The 14,864-nt window shown below is 35.2% G+C and overlaps 1 protein-coding gene and 1 long non-coding RNA gene across 6 annotated transcripts in view; one reads left to right on the forward strand and one right to left on the reverse strand.

Moving 5' to 3' along the window:
• Positions 1 to 7,684, forward strand: part of LOC118581484 — a 146,161-nt gene extending 138,477 nt beyond the window's left edge. For all 5 annotated transcript variants that reach the window (XR_004944697.1, XR_004944694.1, XR_004944695.1 and 2 more), the window contains one exon: positions 7,190 to 7,684. This is a non-coding gene — a long non-coding RNA (uncharacterized LOC118581484). The remainder of the gene's footprint in view (positions 1 to 7,189) is intronic.
• Positions 5,775 to 14,864, reverse strand: part of Scn7a (sodium voltage-gated channel alpha subunit 7) — a 90,379-nt gene continuing 81,289 nt past the window's right edge. Inside the window, exons 21-25 of the mRNA XM_036183641.1 lie at positions 14,276 to 14,329; positions 13,764 to 13,901; positions 11,840 to 11,944; positions 10,978 to 11,248; positions 5,775 to 7,415 (exon numbers count right to left, since the gene is read on the reverse strand). Of these exons, the coding sequence (XP_036039534.1) occupies positions 6,352 to 7,415; positions 10,978 to 11,248; positions 11,840 to 11,944; positions 13,764 to 13,901; positions 14,276 to 14,329 (1,632 nt within the window). The 3' untranslated portion in view covers positions 5,775 to 6,351. The remainder of the gene's footprint in view (positions 7,416 to 10,977; positions 11,249 to 11,839; positions 11,945 to 13,763; positions 13,902 to 14,275; positions 14,330 to 14,864) is intronic.

Here is a 14,864-nt window from a genome sequence, read left to right on the forward strand (position 1 = left end):
AATGCTCTCATGACACAGAAATAAAAATTGAGAGCTAGATTTATTCACTAGCCTCATTTATTTCATGTTGTAGACATATAGAAAATCAATGTTTCATTAAACTAGTATGCATAATTAATGTGCCAGTTAAAATTTTAAAACCTCAAAGGAGATAGATTTTTGCTAAATCTTGATATGAATCCATAATTTCATAACATTTTATTAATTCTTTGAGAATTCCATACAATGTATTTTAACCTTATTCACTTGCTCCTTCAATTTTTCTTGGATCCACCTTCACATTCTAAACCACCCAAATTCCTGTTCTCTCTTTCAGTATCAAACCTCTCCAGTTCACACTGAGTTGCCAAAATACTCCTGTGTGTGTGATCTGCTGTGAGGCGCAATTGACCTGTCAAGTCTGACACCTGAAGGAAACTTAGTATCTCTCTCTTAGCAGCTGTCAAACACCAATACATCCTCAGTTAGGAGTAGGATTTTTGTGGCCACTTCCCTCTCTCCATGCTTAGATTTCATCTGGGTTGATTTTGCATGGGACTTGTGCACTCCATCACAGTCACCGTGAGTTCATATGCACAACTAGCCTGTGTATCTGAAAAACAGTTTCTTTGTAGTCTTGCTGTTGCAAGCCTTATGCTCCCCTCTCTTCCTCAATCACCCCTGAGTCTTGCAAGAAAAGCTTTGATGGGGGATTTAGCTCAGTGGTAGAGTGCTTGCCTAGCAAGCACAAGGTCCTGGATTTGGTCCTCAGCTCTGGCAACAACAACAACAAAAAACAAACAAACAAACAAACACAAAAGGTTTGATATAAACGTTCTGCTTAGGGTGGAGTGCTCTGAAGTTTCTTATTCTGCATATGTTGACCAGTTGGGAGTATTTGTGTTAATTGTCATCTACTGCAAGAAGAAGCTTCTCTAATGAGGGTTGAGAGTTGCATTGATCCATGGGTATAATACTGTTTAATATTTTCATTTAGAAGAGTAATAATAGTAGATTTTCCCCAGGGTCTACAGCCTATCTAGGCACACGTTCTCAGTACTAATAACAGTGTTCATTTCTCATGCAATGAGAAAGTGTATGGTTACTTCTTTAACATTCGTGTCATCATTATTGCATCAGAAGACATATCTTTCCAGGAGAGTCATTATTATAGTTTGACAGGGTTTGTACCTTCTAGCACCGTGAAAGCTATCCCGTAGAGATGAAGTACTCATTTGATTTTCAATGTTGCATGATTCAAGTGTGTAGTGTCTTCAATGATCTCATTGTCAAGGACTAGAGGGTAACCAAGAACAATGACTATACTGGGCTATGTTTGGAGATCTGTTGATCTCCACTGATCAACATCTCAAAATTGATGACCCATTACTAACACTGAAGTTTTTATTTGCTAATTTGTACTGTCTAGTTGGGATATTCCCCACCTTCATTATAGGGTAACTCCACTTAAATTCTTTATAAAGATGTATATGTCTATGTTTGAGGAAGCTTCTATAGTTATAGGTTGCCATATAGCTTTTGCAAAAAAGACCTTTGGATTATGGGTTATATGATGTAACAATGAATTCATATATTTGGCTTTTTATTTTACCTTTTTCTATCCTTTCCCATTTTCCAACCATCTAGGAAAAATGGGTTTCTTCTTTTTAAACTGAATTATAAGACAATGCAAAAAGAAAAACAGTCTACTCTTTAAAAAGTTTTTAAAAGTTCAAGATTTTCCAGACAAATATGTAAGGTTTGGACAAATTTCAATAGTGAAAGAAAAATACCATGAATAGTCAGAAGAAGAATATGATCCTTCCTTCATCAGATTAAATAAAATATTCTCTGTGCTAAATATGGGAGAGGGAGCCTATTTCTTTGCAAAGACATAGAATTAGAAATTATACATTAGATAGAGGATCAGTTACTGGAATACATATATAAATTAAAGAAAAGTGAAAATCAATAAATCAAATAACCACATTAAAATGGGGTATATTGCTTAACAGAGAGTTCTCAAAATATAAAACACAAATGCACAAATGGCTGAGAAACACTTTATAAATGTGGAGTTGGGTAGAGGGAGGGGAAATGTGATCAGAATATATATATATATATATATATATATATATATATATATATATATATATATGTTTTTCAGTAAAATTATATCAGAATATATTTCTTTCAATAAAAAGAAAAGATAAGCAGAAATAAAAATAGAAGAAAAAAATAGAAACCAACTAATATCAGTCTTAAGTGCTAACAGATCTATAGGTATATGGCAAGTGCTCAAATACACCAATCTACCAAAGTGCTTCTCATAGGAAACTTCCAATTCAATGACATATGAAATTGTCAAAGAAAAATGGTCAAAAGAGAGGAAAAGATTTACCAAACCAAACTTCTAAAAAAGCAACACTGGTTAGTTTTGTTATCTGGTGAACTTAATTTCAGAAGAAACAATTATGAGGGGCATTTCACAACAATAAAAAAGAAAGCTTATCAGGGCAAAATAACTATCCTTAATATATATGTGTTAAATAACAGAGCTTCAAGATTAAGCAAATTCATTGAAAAGAAGAATGGGAGAATGAGAATTTTAACATGTCCCTCTCAGAAACCAAACAAACCAGTAAATATAAAATCATCAAAGACACAGAAGATATGCACAGCACATCAAGTGGACAGGATATAAGTACACGCAGAATACTCCACTCAACAATGGATGAAACACACACAGAATACTCCACTCAGCCAAGGATACAAACACTCACAAAATGAACACTACATTCAACAGAGGATGCAAGCACACATAGAACACTTCAGTCAACAAAAGCTGTTACACAGACAGAACACTCTGGAGGTCGAAGTTTCTCTCCTGCCTGCCTGTTTCCAAATTCCCAACAGTTGCTTCCCAAATAATTGACTTGGAGGCCCAATATTATTTATAAATGATTGGCCAGTAGCCAAAGCTTATTACTAACTAGCTCTTACATTTAAATTAAACCATAATTCTTATCGGTTTAGCCCCATGGCTTGGTACCTTTTCTCAGTGCAGGATTCTCATCTTGCTTCCTCTGTATCTGGCTGGTGACTCCTTGACTCCATCCTTCCTCGTCCCAGAATTCTTCTAGTCTGGTTGCCCCAACTATACTTCCTGCCTGGCTACTGACCAATCATCATTTTATTAAACCAATTCCAGTGCCAAATCTTTACAGTGTACAAGAGCATTATCCCACAGCAACACCCTACTCCTCAATGACAAAACACATGCTATCAAGTGTCTATGAGCAGCTTCTGAAATAGATCAGTATTTGGCCAACAAATGAATCATGACCAAATAGATTGAAATTACTTCAGTTCTATGTATAAAATATTTTATTTTGGTTATTTTAACTGTGTGTGTGTGTGTGTGTGTGTGTGTGTGTGTGTGTGTGTGTATGTATGCATGTGTGAGTTCACTCATGTGTGTTCACAGGAGTATAGGTGCCTATCTCAGTTTTCAATTATTTCCCCCTTAATTTTTATCTAAATTTTACTGTGGTCAGAGAAAATGATCTATGTGATACCCATACTCTGAAATTCATGAAGATCTATCTTATGGACCAGAAGATGTCCAGTTTTGATAAATTACCCACAGTTTCAAAAAGAATGCATACTCTGAACTTACTGGGTAGTATTGTATATAACACAAGATAAAACTTGTTTTGTACAGTTTTGTATGTCTCTAAAAAGAAGATATGGAATTGAATGAAAACAAACACAGAATGTATTAGAATGATACAAAGTAATTAAAGAATTTTTTTTCTTACAGCATATTAGTCATGAAGAAAGTATGCAAATAAACAACCTAATATTCTACTGTACAAAAATGAAGATGAAGAGCACAATAATATAAAGTGAGCAGAAAGAAAAAAATCATAACAATAATAAAAGAAATCAATAAAACTGAGAAAAGGAAACAGGAAAACCAATGTAATAAAAACTGTTTTCTAGAAAGCCCTTACAATTGATGTCTCTAATTAAAACTAAAATACACCCTTTATTAGTGGAACAGAAGACTAATACAGAAATTATATCAAATGAATCTCAAATTCAATGAGTCTTACCAAAAACCCAACTTGCTTTTTCACAGATTTGATGGCTGATCATACACTGATATGTAAGCATTAGAGATCCAAAAGTAGCCTAGAGATTTTCACTCTTGAGTTATGAGAATGAACAAATGAATAAGTTACCGCGTAAATATTATTGTTAAAATTTTACTAATCAAATTTGCCAATCTTGCTTACAAAATTATAATATAAAAACAAACAAAGCCAAGTGTGTTAACAGGTGATATTTATTATTTCCTGCAGTATCTCAAAGGTAGAATATATGGCAACAATCTTTCAGAAATGAAACTTCCTGCAATTTTGGATGGCTATTGCTCACCATTCTTTATAAGTAATAGCAAAATGATCTTCAAACTCAAATCAGTGTGTTGTCATCATGGCATTTATGGAAGCAAGTTACAATTCAGTTTTAGTATCTGCAGCAATTTCCACATTAAGGCATTTCCAGGAATGAAAAAACTGAGAAGTTGAGGTAACATACCAGTTGTCACCAGGTCATTAGTTAAACATCCCATGCCTCTCTTGTCTCTATCACGAGACAGAGAGTGAACAGTGAAAGGGAAATATTTTTATAAAAAATCCCACCGGACACTGAAATTACATTTATTTAGGTGGTCTTTCAAGGCATGTTGGTAAAGTTACTAAGTTTCTGAGGAGCAGAAGCAGATAACAGGAGTTAAGGCTCATGATCATGCATTCATTGCAAAATACAATCTCTAGGATATCATGGCATTGAGTGTCATAAAACACACTTAAAGCTTGTTATGTAAGACAACAGGATATGTATTTTCTTTCTAATTCTGGAGGACTTCATAGCACAGTAAAATAAGTTTTCATACAAAGGGAGTAAATATCAGATTCTCAAACTACAGGTAGGAAATTAAACAATTTTATTAATAAATCTAAATCAACTATTTATATTAATAATAATGTCAGTAGTGAAAATTAATATTTGTTATTTTATAGATTCTCAAATATAAAACATTTGCATGAGCACTTATATGTATGACAAAATACAAAAAAAATTCTGAAGGTAAAAGGTAAATGAGCAACTACATCTAATTTGCATATAATGATGTTATAAAATACCAATTTACTTTTGTCTGTTAATTCATAGTCCTTATTGTTTTAAGGATCACTTTCCTTTTTAAGATACAAGAAACAAATACAAAGTGCAATGAAAACTTTCAAGTGACCAATTTCTTAATTAAGGGTCAGGGCACTGAAAATCCCTAGACATGCTGGCTGCCTTTGACTCTCTTCTAATTTATATGATAGCATGCATCTGCTATGGATAAATGGTAAAAAATACATCAGCTTTTATAATAAGGTAAAGCTTTAGTCCATTAACATTTATTCTATTGTATCTATTTAGTAAATATGTACTTTAAAAAGGTATAAATGTGAAGAAAATACAGAAAATGTAGGCTCAGAGAGTAGTTTCTTCTATGCTTCTCGCTCTATGAATCTAATCTGTTGCTGAGCTGGACCTCATGCAGAGCTTGCTTAGAGAGATGAGGAACCAGGAGCCCAAGAGCAAGGAAGCAGTGCCAACATCCACTGTCTGAAACTAAACAACAATTGTAAAACTACCACCACCACCACCACCACCACCACCACCACCACCACCACCACCACAACAACAACAACCACAAAAACCAACCAACCAAACATACAAAAGGCCAAGAAGTAAAGAAGAAAGAATAGCAAAAAAAGGTGTCAAGCCAAACCTTTCAAGGAATATGTGTCACAACTTAGCCTAAAATCTCAATGACTGAACTCAAAGGCACTTTCTGAAGAACTGCATTTTCCCGTAGAGCCAGCAGCATTTATTTATGCATGCTTGTGATGTAATGCAATGTTTCCCTGTTTCTGAAGCACAATCTCACTTGAAGGAAATATCACATGTTTGCAACTAAGCCCCAGGAGTGATGACCTAGCCTGTAAAGTTACATATACAATAGAAAAGGAAAGTCATTTGGCTGCTGAACTTGACTGCCATTTCTTCCCATTCATCTTCCACCAGAGGCAACACCAGACAAGCCATATAGAAAAAGTTAAACAGCCACATGACGACAGTAACCTACTTTAGATGCCTTGGGCAGACTGAACATGAAAATGAGTTTGGCGTGGAGATATGTGGATTGACCAACATGTAATCATTTTCTCTACTCTCTGATCAGTAATCATACTTAGTAAAACTTTGTGTTTGGAGAATATGTGAAGAAAGTACAAGTGGGGAATGAAATTAGATCTGGGTTTGAATAGATGTCTTTTCAGTGATTTTGTCAGAACATGCACCTTTAGAAGCAGGATCATCTCTGTCATCATCTATTATAGGGATATCTGATGTGTTTTTGTCATTTTGCCTTAAGCGGTAACTCTTATAAGCACGTTGGATAATGGTTGCTGAAACTGCCTCTTGTTTGCGTTTTAAAGTGGTTGTAATTGGTTCGTATGTGATTTTGAAAGGGTTTGCTAACGTAAATCCAGATTCAATCTCTGAAAGGATTTTCTCCACTCTCTCATCTTTTCCCATCACTCTTTTCGTAAGGGCAAGTAAGATGTCAAGGCAATGAATTCTGTCTCCAGCGGCCATGGGGAGATCCATAGCCACAAGCTGGCCTTTGTTCGGTTTTGCCATGAAAAGAGGAGGATCGAGAGCAGCTGCAAAATCTGAAAGCTTGCTAGAGTCTATGTATTGGGTCCTATCAGGGTCAAACCTGTTCCATACCTGAAAGAATTTCTTAAAGTCATCTTCACTTAAGGTCCTGTTTTTTTTCTTAAAAGGAATGCTTAGAAACTCCATGATCAACACGATGTACATATTAACAATAATCAGCCATGATATGAGGATGTAACTGACAAAATAAAAAATCCCAACAGTGGGGCTCCCACAATCTCCTTTGACTTGAGTGCCAGGATTAATTTTATCAGGATCACAGTCAGACCATTGGCTGTTGAAAATTGCATTCAGCATGCCATCCCAACCAGAAAATATTGTAACTTGAAAAAGACAGAGCATACTGCTTCCAAAGGTCTCAAAGTTGGAGACATCATTAATTCCAGCTTCTTTCTTAACATAGGCAAAGTTGTACATTCCAAAGATGGCGTAGATGAACATGACCAGGAAGATGAGAAGACTAATGTTCAGCAATGCTGGAAGGGACAGCATCAAAGGAAGCATCAGATCATGGAACACCTTTGGTCCTTTCCCGGGATGCAGGATGTGGATGACCCGAGAGAGAAGTATCAGTTGCACAAGGGAGGGTGGCACCAAGTATTGTCCTACTGTCAAAGGCAGCAACAATCCTTAGTGTGAGAAGAGATACAAGTAGGCAACAAAATTACCACAATGAAAACAATTTATTTTGCAAGTAATCTAATTTTCTAAGGCTCATGAATCTTCTGCCAATCTATCACTTAAATTAACCTATCTCATGTAGCATATTGAATAGTTGGCTAGGTAAATATTAATTGTACCAATGACAAGGTTATGTACCAAACTCAGGAGACATTTTTCTGCACTGTCATCTGCTGTGGATATTGTTCTATATGCTGTGAATGTGGTGCTCTGATTGGTTAATAAATAAAGTGCTGATTGGCGAGTGGCCAGGCAGGAAGTATAGGTGGGACAGAGAAAGGAGGGTTCTGGGTCCAGGAGGGCTGAGTCAGGAGTTGCCAACCAGACACAGAGGAAGCAAGATATAAAGATAATGGCTAGCCGTGAGTCACATGGCAAGGAATAGATTTATAGAAATGGGTTAATTTAAGTGTAAGATCTAGCTAGCAAGAAGCCTGAGCCATTAGGCCAAACAGTTTTAATTAATATAAGCCTCTATGTGTTTATTTGGGTCTGAGTGGCTGCAGGCCCAGGCAGGACTGGAGAAAACTTCAGCTACAGTCATCATGAGATACTTCTGAAATCATGGCTGACCAGAATATATACTGTAGGTCAAAATTTTTCTGAAAATTGTTGGATTAAAGAATTTTGCTCAATTTTATGTTGAATCCCTTTAAAAGGTATCATTTAAATATGGGGAGATGAATAATATAATTCTCTCAAATATTTTATAATCTGTTTTTTATGATAGTTATTAAAGATGAGTAGAATGTAACACAGGAAGACATCATTGATAATTATGCATATAAAAATGTATAACATTTAGTGAATCATAGATTATAATCTAATTTGTTTATTTCATAAGTTGTATTTCAGGCCAAAGAACTTTAAATATGAGTATAAGCTGTAAGTATTTCCTTATAACTTCATGTTGGGTTTTGGTTGAGAACTGTCATGAGGCTTTGGTATATCTTCTGAGAGGAAGTATCATGGTTCATACTTTTGTTAACCTGTGCACTCCATAAGATGACATTTTGTTGTGAGGTTCTGTCATGTCTATATTCCCTCCAAAGTATGCCAGTGACTCATTCACCCTTGCCAAATACCAGTCTTTCTCCAATCTTCCAAGCTCTTCCATTATTCAAGAGGCAAGCTCATTTGACTGTGCACAAACTTACTGACATGTTCACTACCAGGAAATTAAACCCTTTATCTAAAATCTGTTCTCCTGATGACATTATTTTCCATGAAACACTGTCAAAAGTAGAAAGCATATTCTCCTCCACTCTACATTTATCAGGCAAAAAGGCAGAATGAGTATCTTCATATCTTTCCAACAAGACTCCCAGGCACATTTTGTCCACTCATTTTTGTTAACAGGTAAGATAGGTTTTGGACTCTCTCTGGATCATGTTGTTCCACTCAATCCTTTTTTTATCATGTCCTGGCTCTGCGAACCACACCATCATCATTGCTTACACTCAGCTGAAGGCTTTAATATGTGGCTTACGACCTCCTTGCGCACCTCAGACTCTCCCTCAAATAAACCATCCAATGGCTCCCATCAGACTTTCCCCATCTCAACTCAATAATACTCACTGTTTTCCTTCAGTTTTCTACATCAGTGCCTTGGCCAGAAGACTGACCCAGAAGAGGGGAGCTTCAAATTTAACCAGTTTTCTCTATGGCTGACCTTACCCTTCCTGCTCACTCCTTTAATGCCCACTTCAGTCACTATAGTTCAGTAACTCAGTTTTTTCTTCCTGTTGCCTTCCCCATCTCTGTGTATTTTTCTACCAATATTTTTGTATTTTTCTCTCAATAGTCAGTAGCACAAATTCACTATTCTACTGAAAGAACTGAAAATTCTGAAAGAACTAAGTTGCTTTTAGGAAGGTAGTTTATTTATGTTTTTTTGTTTTGTTTTGTTTTTGGGTTTTGTTGTTGTTGTTGTTATGAAAGTCCTGGTTAAAATCATTATTCCCTTTAATTTTTTTCTTTTACTTTTGAGATTATAATCTAATTACACCTGTTTTTTTTCCTTTACTTCATCTAAACCCTCCCATACACCTTTTCCTCCCTCTTTTTTGAATTCATGGTGTCTTTTTACACTAATTGTTGTTATACACATACACATTCCTAAATGCATAAATACAACTAGCTTAGTCTGTATAATATTACTTGTATGTATGTTTTCAGGGCTGACCATTTGGTATTGGGTAACCAATTGTTATGCTCTTCTCTGGGAAAACTATTTCTCTCACTCTCAAAATTCCTTTGTTTTCTGTAGTTCTTTTGTGAAGGCTAAAGATCCCTTGGCTTTCCTTCATAGTGCACCTATCATCCTTGTTGAGCTAATGTTTAGGAAGTCACATTGGTGAGACTTTGTGGGTGTAGCTTCTGACGCTCCTAGGAGACAATAGCAAACTCCCTGATCCTCTGGCTCTTACAACCTTTCCTGCCACTCTTCTGCAATGACCCTGAGCCTTAGGTGCAGAAGCTGACATCATTAACTCTTAAATGCTACCTTCTCTCATGGAGATCACATTCTGGTTATGCAGAAGCAAACACTAAATAAACTTCTTTATTCCAGAAATAGTTTTGCCAAAAACTCAGTGCATGTCTGTGCCCTTACCCAGTATGTCTCTGTTTAAATTGACTTATATGAAGTTTTCTCTTTCTTCAGTTACTGATAAGGTACCTCTGTCCTGAGTTTTAGTACACTGTTTCTCACATAACAGCATGGTACATGAATGTACTGCTCTGAATATGTATTCTCTAAGGGTCTTTAAGTTATGTAAACATATAAATGATTGCTAACATTTAGATGCAGAGCTCTCTCTATTTAGCAAGAGGATTAATGAAATGTATTTGTAAACAAAGAGTGAGATTAGCAGAGTAGGAGAAGACTAGAGACAAATTCATTAAACCTAAAACTATGAGATTCAGGGCAAAATCCTTTAAATTAGAAGATGGTAATGCTCCAAAGTCAGGGAAACTTTTTTTAAAATTAAAAGCAAGGAATCTTAGTGAGTTTAAATGTCATAACATTTTAATGCACAGAGCTCCTTCTGCTGGCAGCCTAGAATGTCACAAATTACAGATTAGCAAGGAGGTATCATGTGTTTGTGACAGATAATTTGTAAGCTTTTTAACACATGAAACATATTTTCTCACCAAGAAAATGATTGTACATATACACTGCAAACAGTAGTTCATTCTTTTTTTGTTTTTTTTTTTTGTTTGTTTGTTTTTGTTTTTTTGAGACAGGGTTTCCCTGTGTAGCTTTGTGCCTTTCCTGGAACTCACTTGATAGCCCAGGCTGTCATCGAACTCACAGAGATCCACCTGCCTATGCCTCCCGAGTGCTGGGATTACAGGTATGAGCCACCACTGCCTGGCCAGTAGTTCATTCTTTTGGGGGAAGAAAAAGATCTCATCATTTTGCTTCTAAAGGGTCACTCTCTTGGTAGGCATTGTGATGGACTGAATTAATGATGTAAAGAAATATTTGACAAGAACAATCCTTACCTGTAATGGAGAAAATAACCACCATAAAATCATGAACATTCCACACACTGGTGAAATAGTGGCAGCGGAAGGCAATGAGCTTCAGTATGCATTCTAGAGTGAACAGCATGACAAAAATGACTTCCATCCAGTAGAGGGCAGTTTTCATTTGCATACTCTGCTCATCATTCTGTATCATAATTGTTGTTGCTTGGAAACAGATAAGAACTATGATGATAACATTAAAGACACGATGTGTCACGAGATCAAAAATGAAGCCTTGGAACTTGTTCTGTAGGTGAAGAGAAATGCAATATCTATTAGCAAGCTACTTATGTACTTATAAGCATAGTTTCTGGATTCTACAAGTTCCCTGTCAAAATAATGCAAAAATGTAGCACTTGAACCCTTTGCCAAGGAATGCATTTTATAATTGTGTCAAAAACTCTATCTATCTATCTATCTATCTATCTATCTATCTATCAAAATCTATATAAATACATACATGTTATGTTTGACTATATTTTGAGACAGGATAATGTAACCAAGCTGGTACTAGACTTGTTATGTTGTGAAAACTAGCAATGACCTCTAATACTACCCCCTGTACCTTCCAAGAGCTAGGATTACAGGTGTGCTCTACTACATCTAATGTATTTGTTGATAATTGAGAAAACTCCACTTATAACTTTAAAAAAGATAGTAAATAAACTTATTTAGTTATTTATTTTTGTTTTTTGGCAAAGAGGTTTACTTATTAATGGTGCTAGGGATTGAGTTTAGGATTAGTTAGGAACGCACTCTACCATTAAGCTATATTCTAAACCTGAATACAACGAGTGTTTTAAAATTCATTTATTTAATCAAAATAATATTTTCTTACTATGGGCCGGGGTGCTGGTCTTTGAGAGTCTTCATACAGGAGCTTCTTCAATGCCCGGTATTGTTTTTTCTGTTTTACTGTTATAAAGATATTTGATCCTCCTTGGTAAAAAAATAAATAAAAAGATATGAAAATCAAGCTAAATCCCAAGTTGCATTTCTTCCAATTCTTACCTTTACTGATATGCACTTCAGAAACTTAAGACTTCATTCTTTACACAGTCAACTTTTGGAATTTCTATATGAAAATTCATATGACATACACAGTTAAACATACATGATGTTTAACTATCTTTATTGAACTTTTCTATTTTTAGTTAGAGAGACAAGAAAGGCCCACCATAAAGAACTGACTTAGATAGATAATGTTTTAGTCTTGTAACAAGACAGAGTAAATAAAATTACAATTGGATCAATTTGTATTTTTATAAATTCAGTTATTGTCATATTTTACAAATGCAACTAAAAGATTCTTAAAAATAATTCTGAAAGTACAGAGTGCTTATCAAACAGCATTTTCTACAGCTGATCTTTGTGTGTGTGTGTATCTTTCTGGTGAAAATTTCAGTATCCTATACAAAATACATAAAGTAAATAGTGTCTTTAATCTGGAAAATTGTCATTGTTTATACTCTGAGTCAGAATCTCATTACTAGAACTGACATGATCCACCATCATGAAGCCCAGAAACAAACCTTAATATACTATCCAGTGGGAGGACAGTTCTAGGATGCTGCAGCATCAAAATCAAATCACATGTTGCCACTGAGCTTTCTGCTCCCCTTGAGTAGCAGATTCAATCCACTCTGGTAAACATGCACATGCCTCTCGGTTATGTCCTACCACTTTCTCTACTTAAAAAAGAGCTCTCTACCTTAGACTGTGTCCATGCTGGTTATGACTCTGGAGGCTTAGAACACATTGATGTACAGAACTTTTCTAGGCCTAGGGAGAAAAGTGTTTGTAGGTGCTTGCCTTGTAAGCAAATGGACTTGAAGATTCTAGAACCCAGGTAAAAAAAGCCTGCATGAAGACCTCACAGGTAATCCCAAGGCTGCAGGACAGAAACAGACAGATTCCTGGAGTACACTGACTAGCCAGGGTAGCCTACTTAATGAGCTCTGGGTCAATGGCTAGTGATAGGACTATCTCAAGCAAACAAACAAAAAGTAGATGTCACATCTGTAGAATGAAACCTTAAGTTTATTTTAAGTTGACCTTTGGTTTCTATATGGATATTCATGTATGAGTATACATACACATGCCCACACATGCTCCAAGACGTGTGTGTGTGTGTGTGTGTGTGTGTGTGTGTGTGTGTGTGTGTGTGTATTCTTTGGGCGGGGTTGATGATGACTGTAGGTGGAGACAGAAGCATCTTGACATTGAGACCAGTTTGGGCCAATTAGAACTCAATAATTTCATGTTGTTTCTAGAAAGATTTCATTGTCTGTGCAATATCAAATCAGAAATACATTTAATCTCCATATTTGTGTCCTGTGCTCAAGTACAAACATGACTTTACTTGTACTTTAACCATACTTGAAGACTATCATGTATTTATGTCAAAGAACAGTGAGACTCTATTTAAAAAAAAAAAAGACTTTTTTTTTCTGGCCATATGCATATATTTGTATATAGACACATTCAGGCCATATGTTTGATTTTCATTACACTATTACTTACAAACACATACACAGAAATGCAGAAACTTCTTAACTTTAACTCTTGTCCAAGTATATTTTGTGCATTTCAGATACAATAAGACTGGACATGTTTGTAACATTTACAATGTATAAAAAACATTAATTACTGTTCAGTTGTATTTGTAGCATGTAAAAAAGACATTAAACTAATAAAACAATCGTAGAGTATTTTGGAAATTTGTTTAATTTTAAACATGTATAAAGAATATTTATACTTATCTTAATTTTCTGCTTGTTGAAATTATTAATGATAACTCCGATCAGCATACTCAGAGGGAGAAATAATCCAAAGATAACAAAGATGACAAAATAAATGTACATGTACAGGTTGTGTTCGTAACTAGGCTGCATATCTACCTAAAATTAAATGTGAAAAAATTAGTACAACATGGCTACTAACTTTCTAAAACATGAGACTCATAAGACAACTAATGACAAGAAAACCCAACCCCAATAAATAAAGGAAATGTTTTCTGGGCTTCTTTGTGCAAGGGTATCATGGCTTTGTTCATTTGGGCTTTCAAATGTGTTTATTACTGTGAAAAAAGATGATAGTCCTTCAAGAGAGATAACTGGGCCTCAGTTGTTACATATGTTATTGGAAGGATATTCAGTGCCCATGGAATACCAAATCTGAAATACATTTAATCTTATGCAATATATAAATTACTCTTGTGACCTGTGCTTAGGTTATCATCTTGATAATAACATCAAGAATTTCAAATACTTACACCAACAGAATCAGTTGCTGAATACATAATACTGATCCATCCATTAAATGTTGCCTGTTGAAAGTAAGATAAATATATATGAATCTTATAGAAAACATTTTATGGTAAGTAAAGAACAATCCTTAATTTGTTTTAGTTTAGTATTCTAAAACACTGGATGCTGAGGCATGCCATACTTCAATACACAGTGTAACTAACGCATTTAACACGCCCATTATCATGTTATGTTATTTTTACCTCATTTATTTAATATTCATGAACTATTTAATATGGTTTCAGTAGAACAAGAGAGACAAAAAGAACTAATATTACAGTTCTAAATACATGCTAATACGCATCAAAATTTTGCTTATGTTCTTATTCATGTGACTTGTGAATGGTGGACCCTTTCTATACGTTGGATATCAGAGCATCCTTCAGTATGTTAATTAGCATAAAGACAGTAGCAATCCAAATAGACTGAAAGGCTGGGACCCTGTTATCTAATGAGCAATGGTGGAAATAGCCAAGTTCTAGAATTCTTTTCCTTTGTGTGAACTGTCATCCCCACCTGCTTCTCCCACAAGAGCAGGAACTGTGCCTTGTTGGA

Source organism: Onychomys torridus, chromosome 4 (genome assembly GCF_903995425.1).
Source record: "Onychomys torridus chromosome 4, mOncTor1.1, whole genome shotgun sequence".
NCBI lineage: Eukaryota > Metazoa > Chordata > Mammalia > Rodentia > Cricetidae > Onychomys > Onychomys torridus.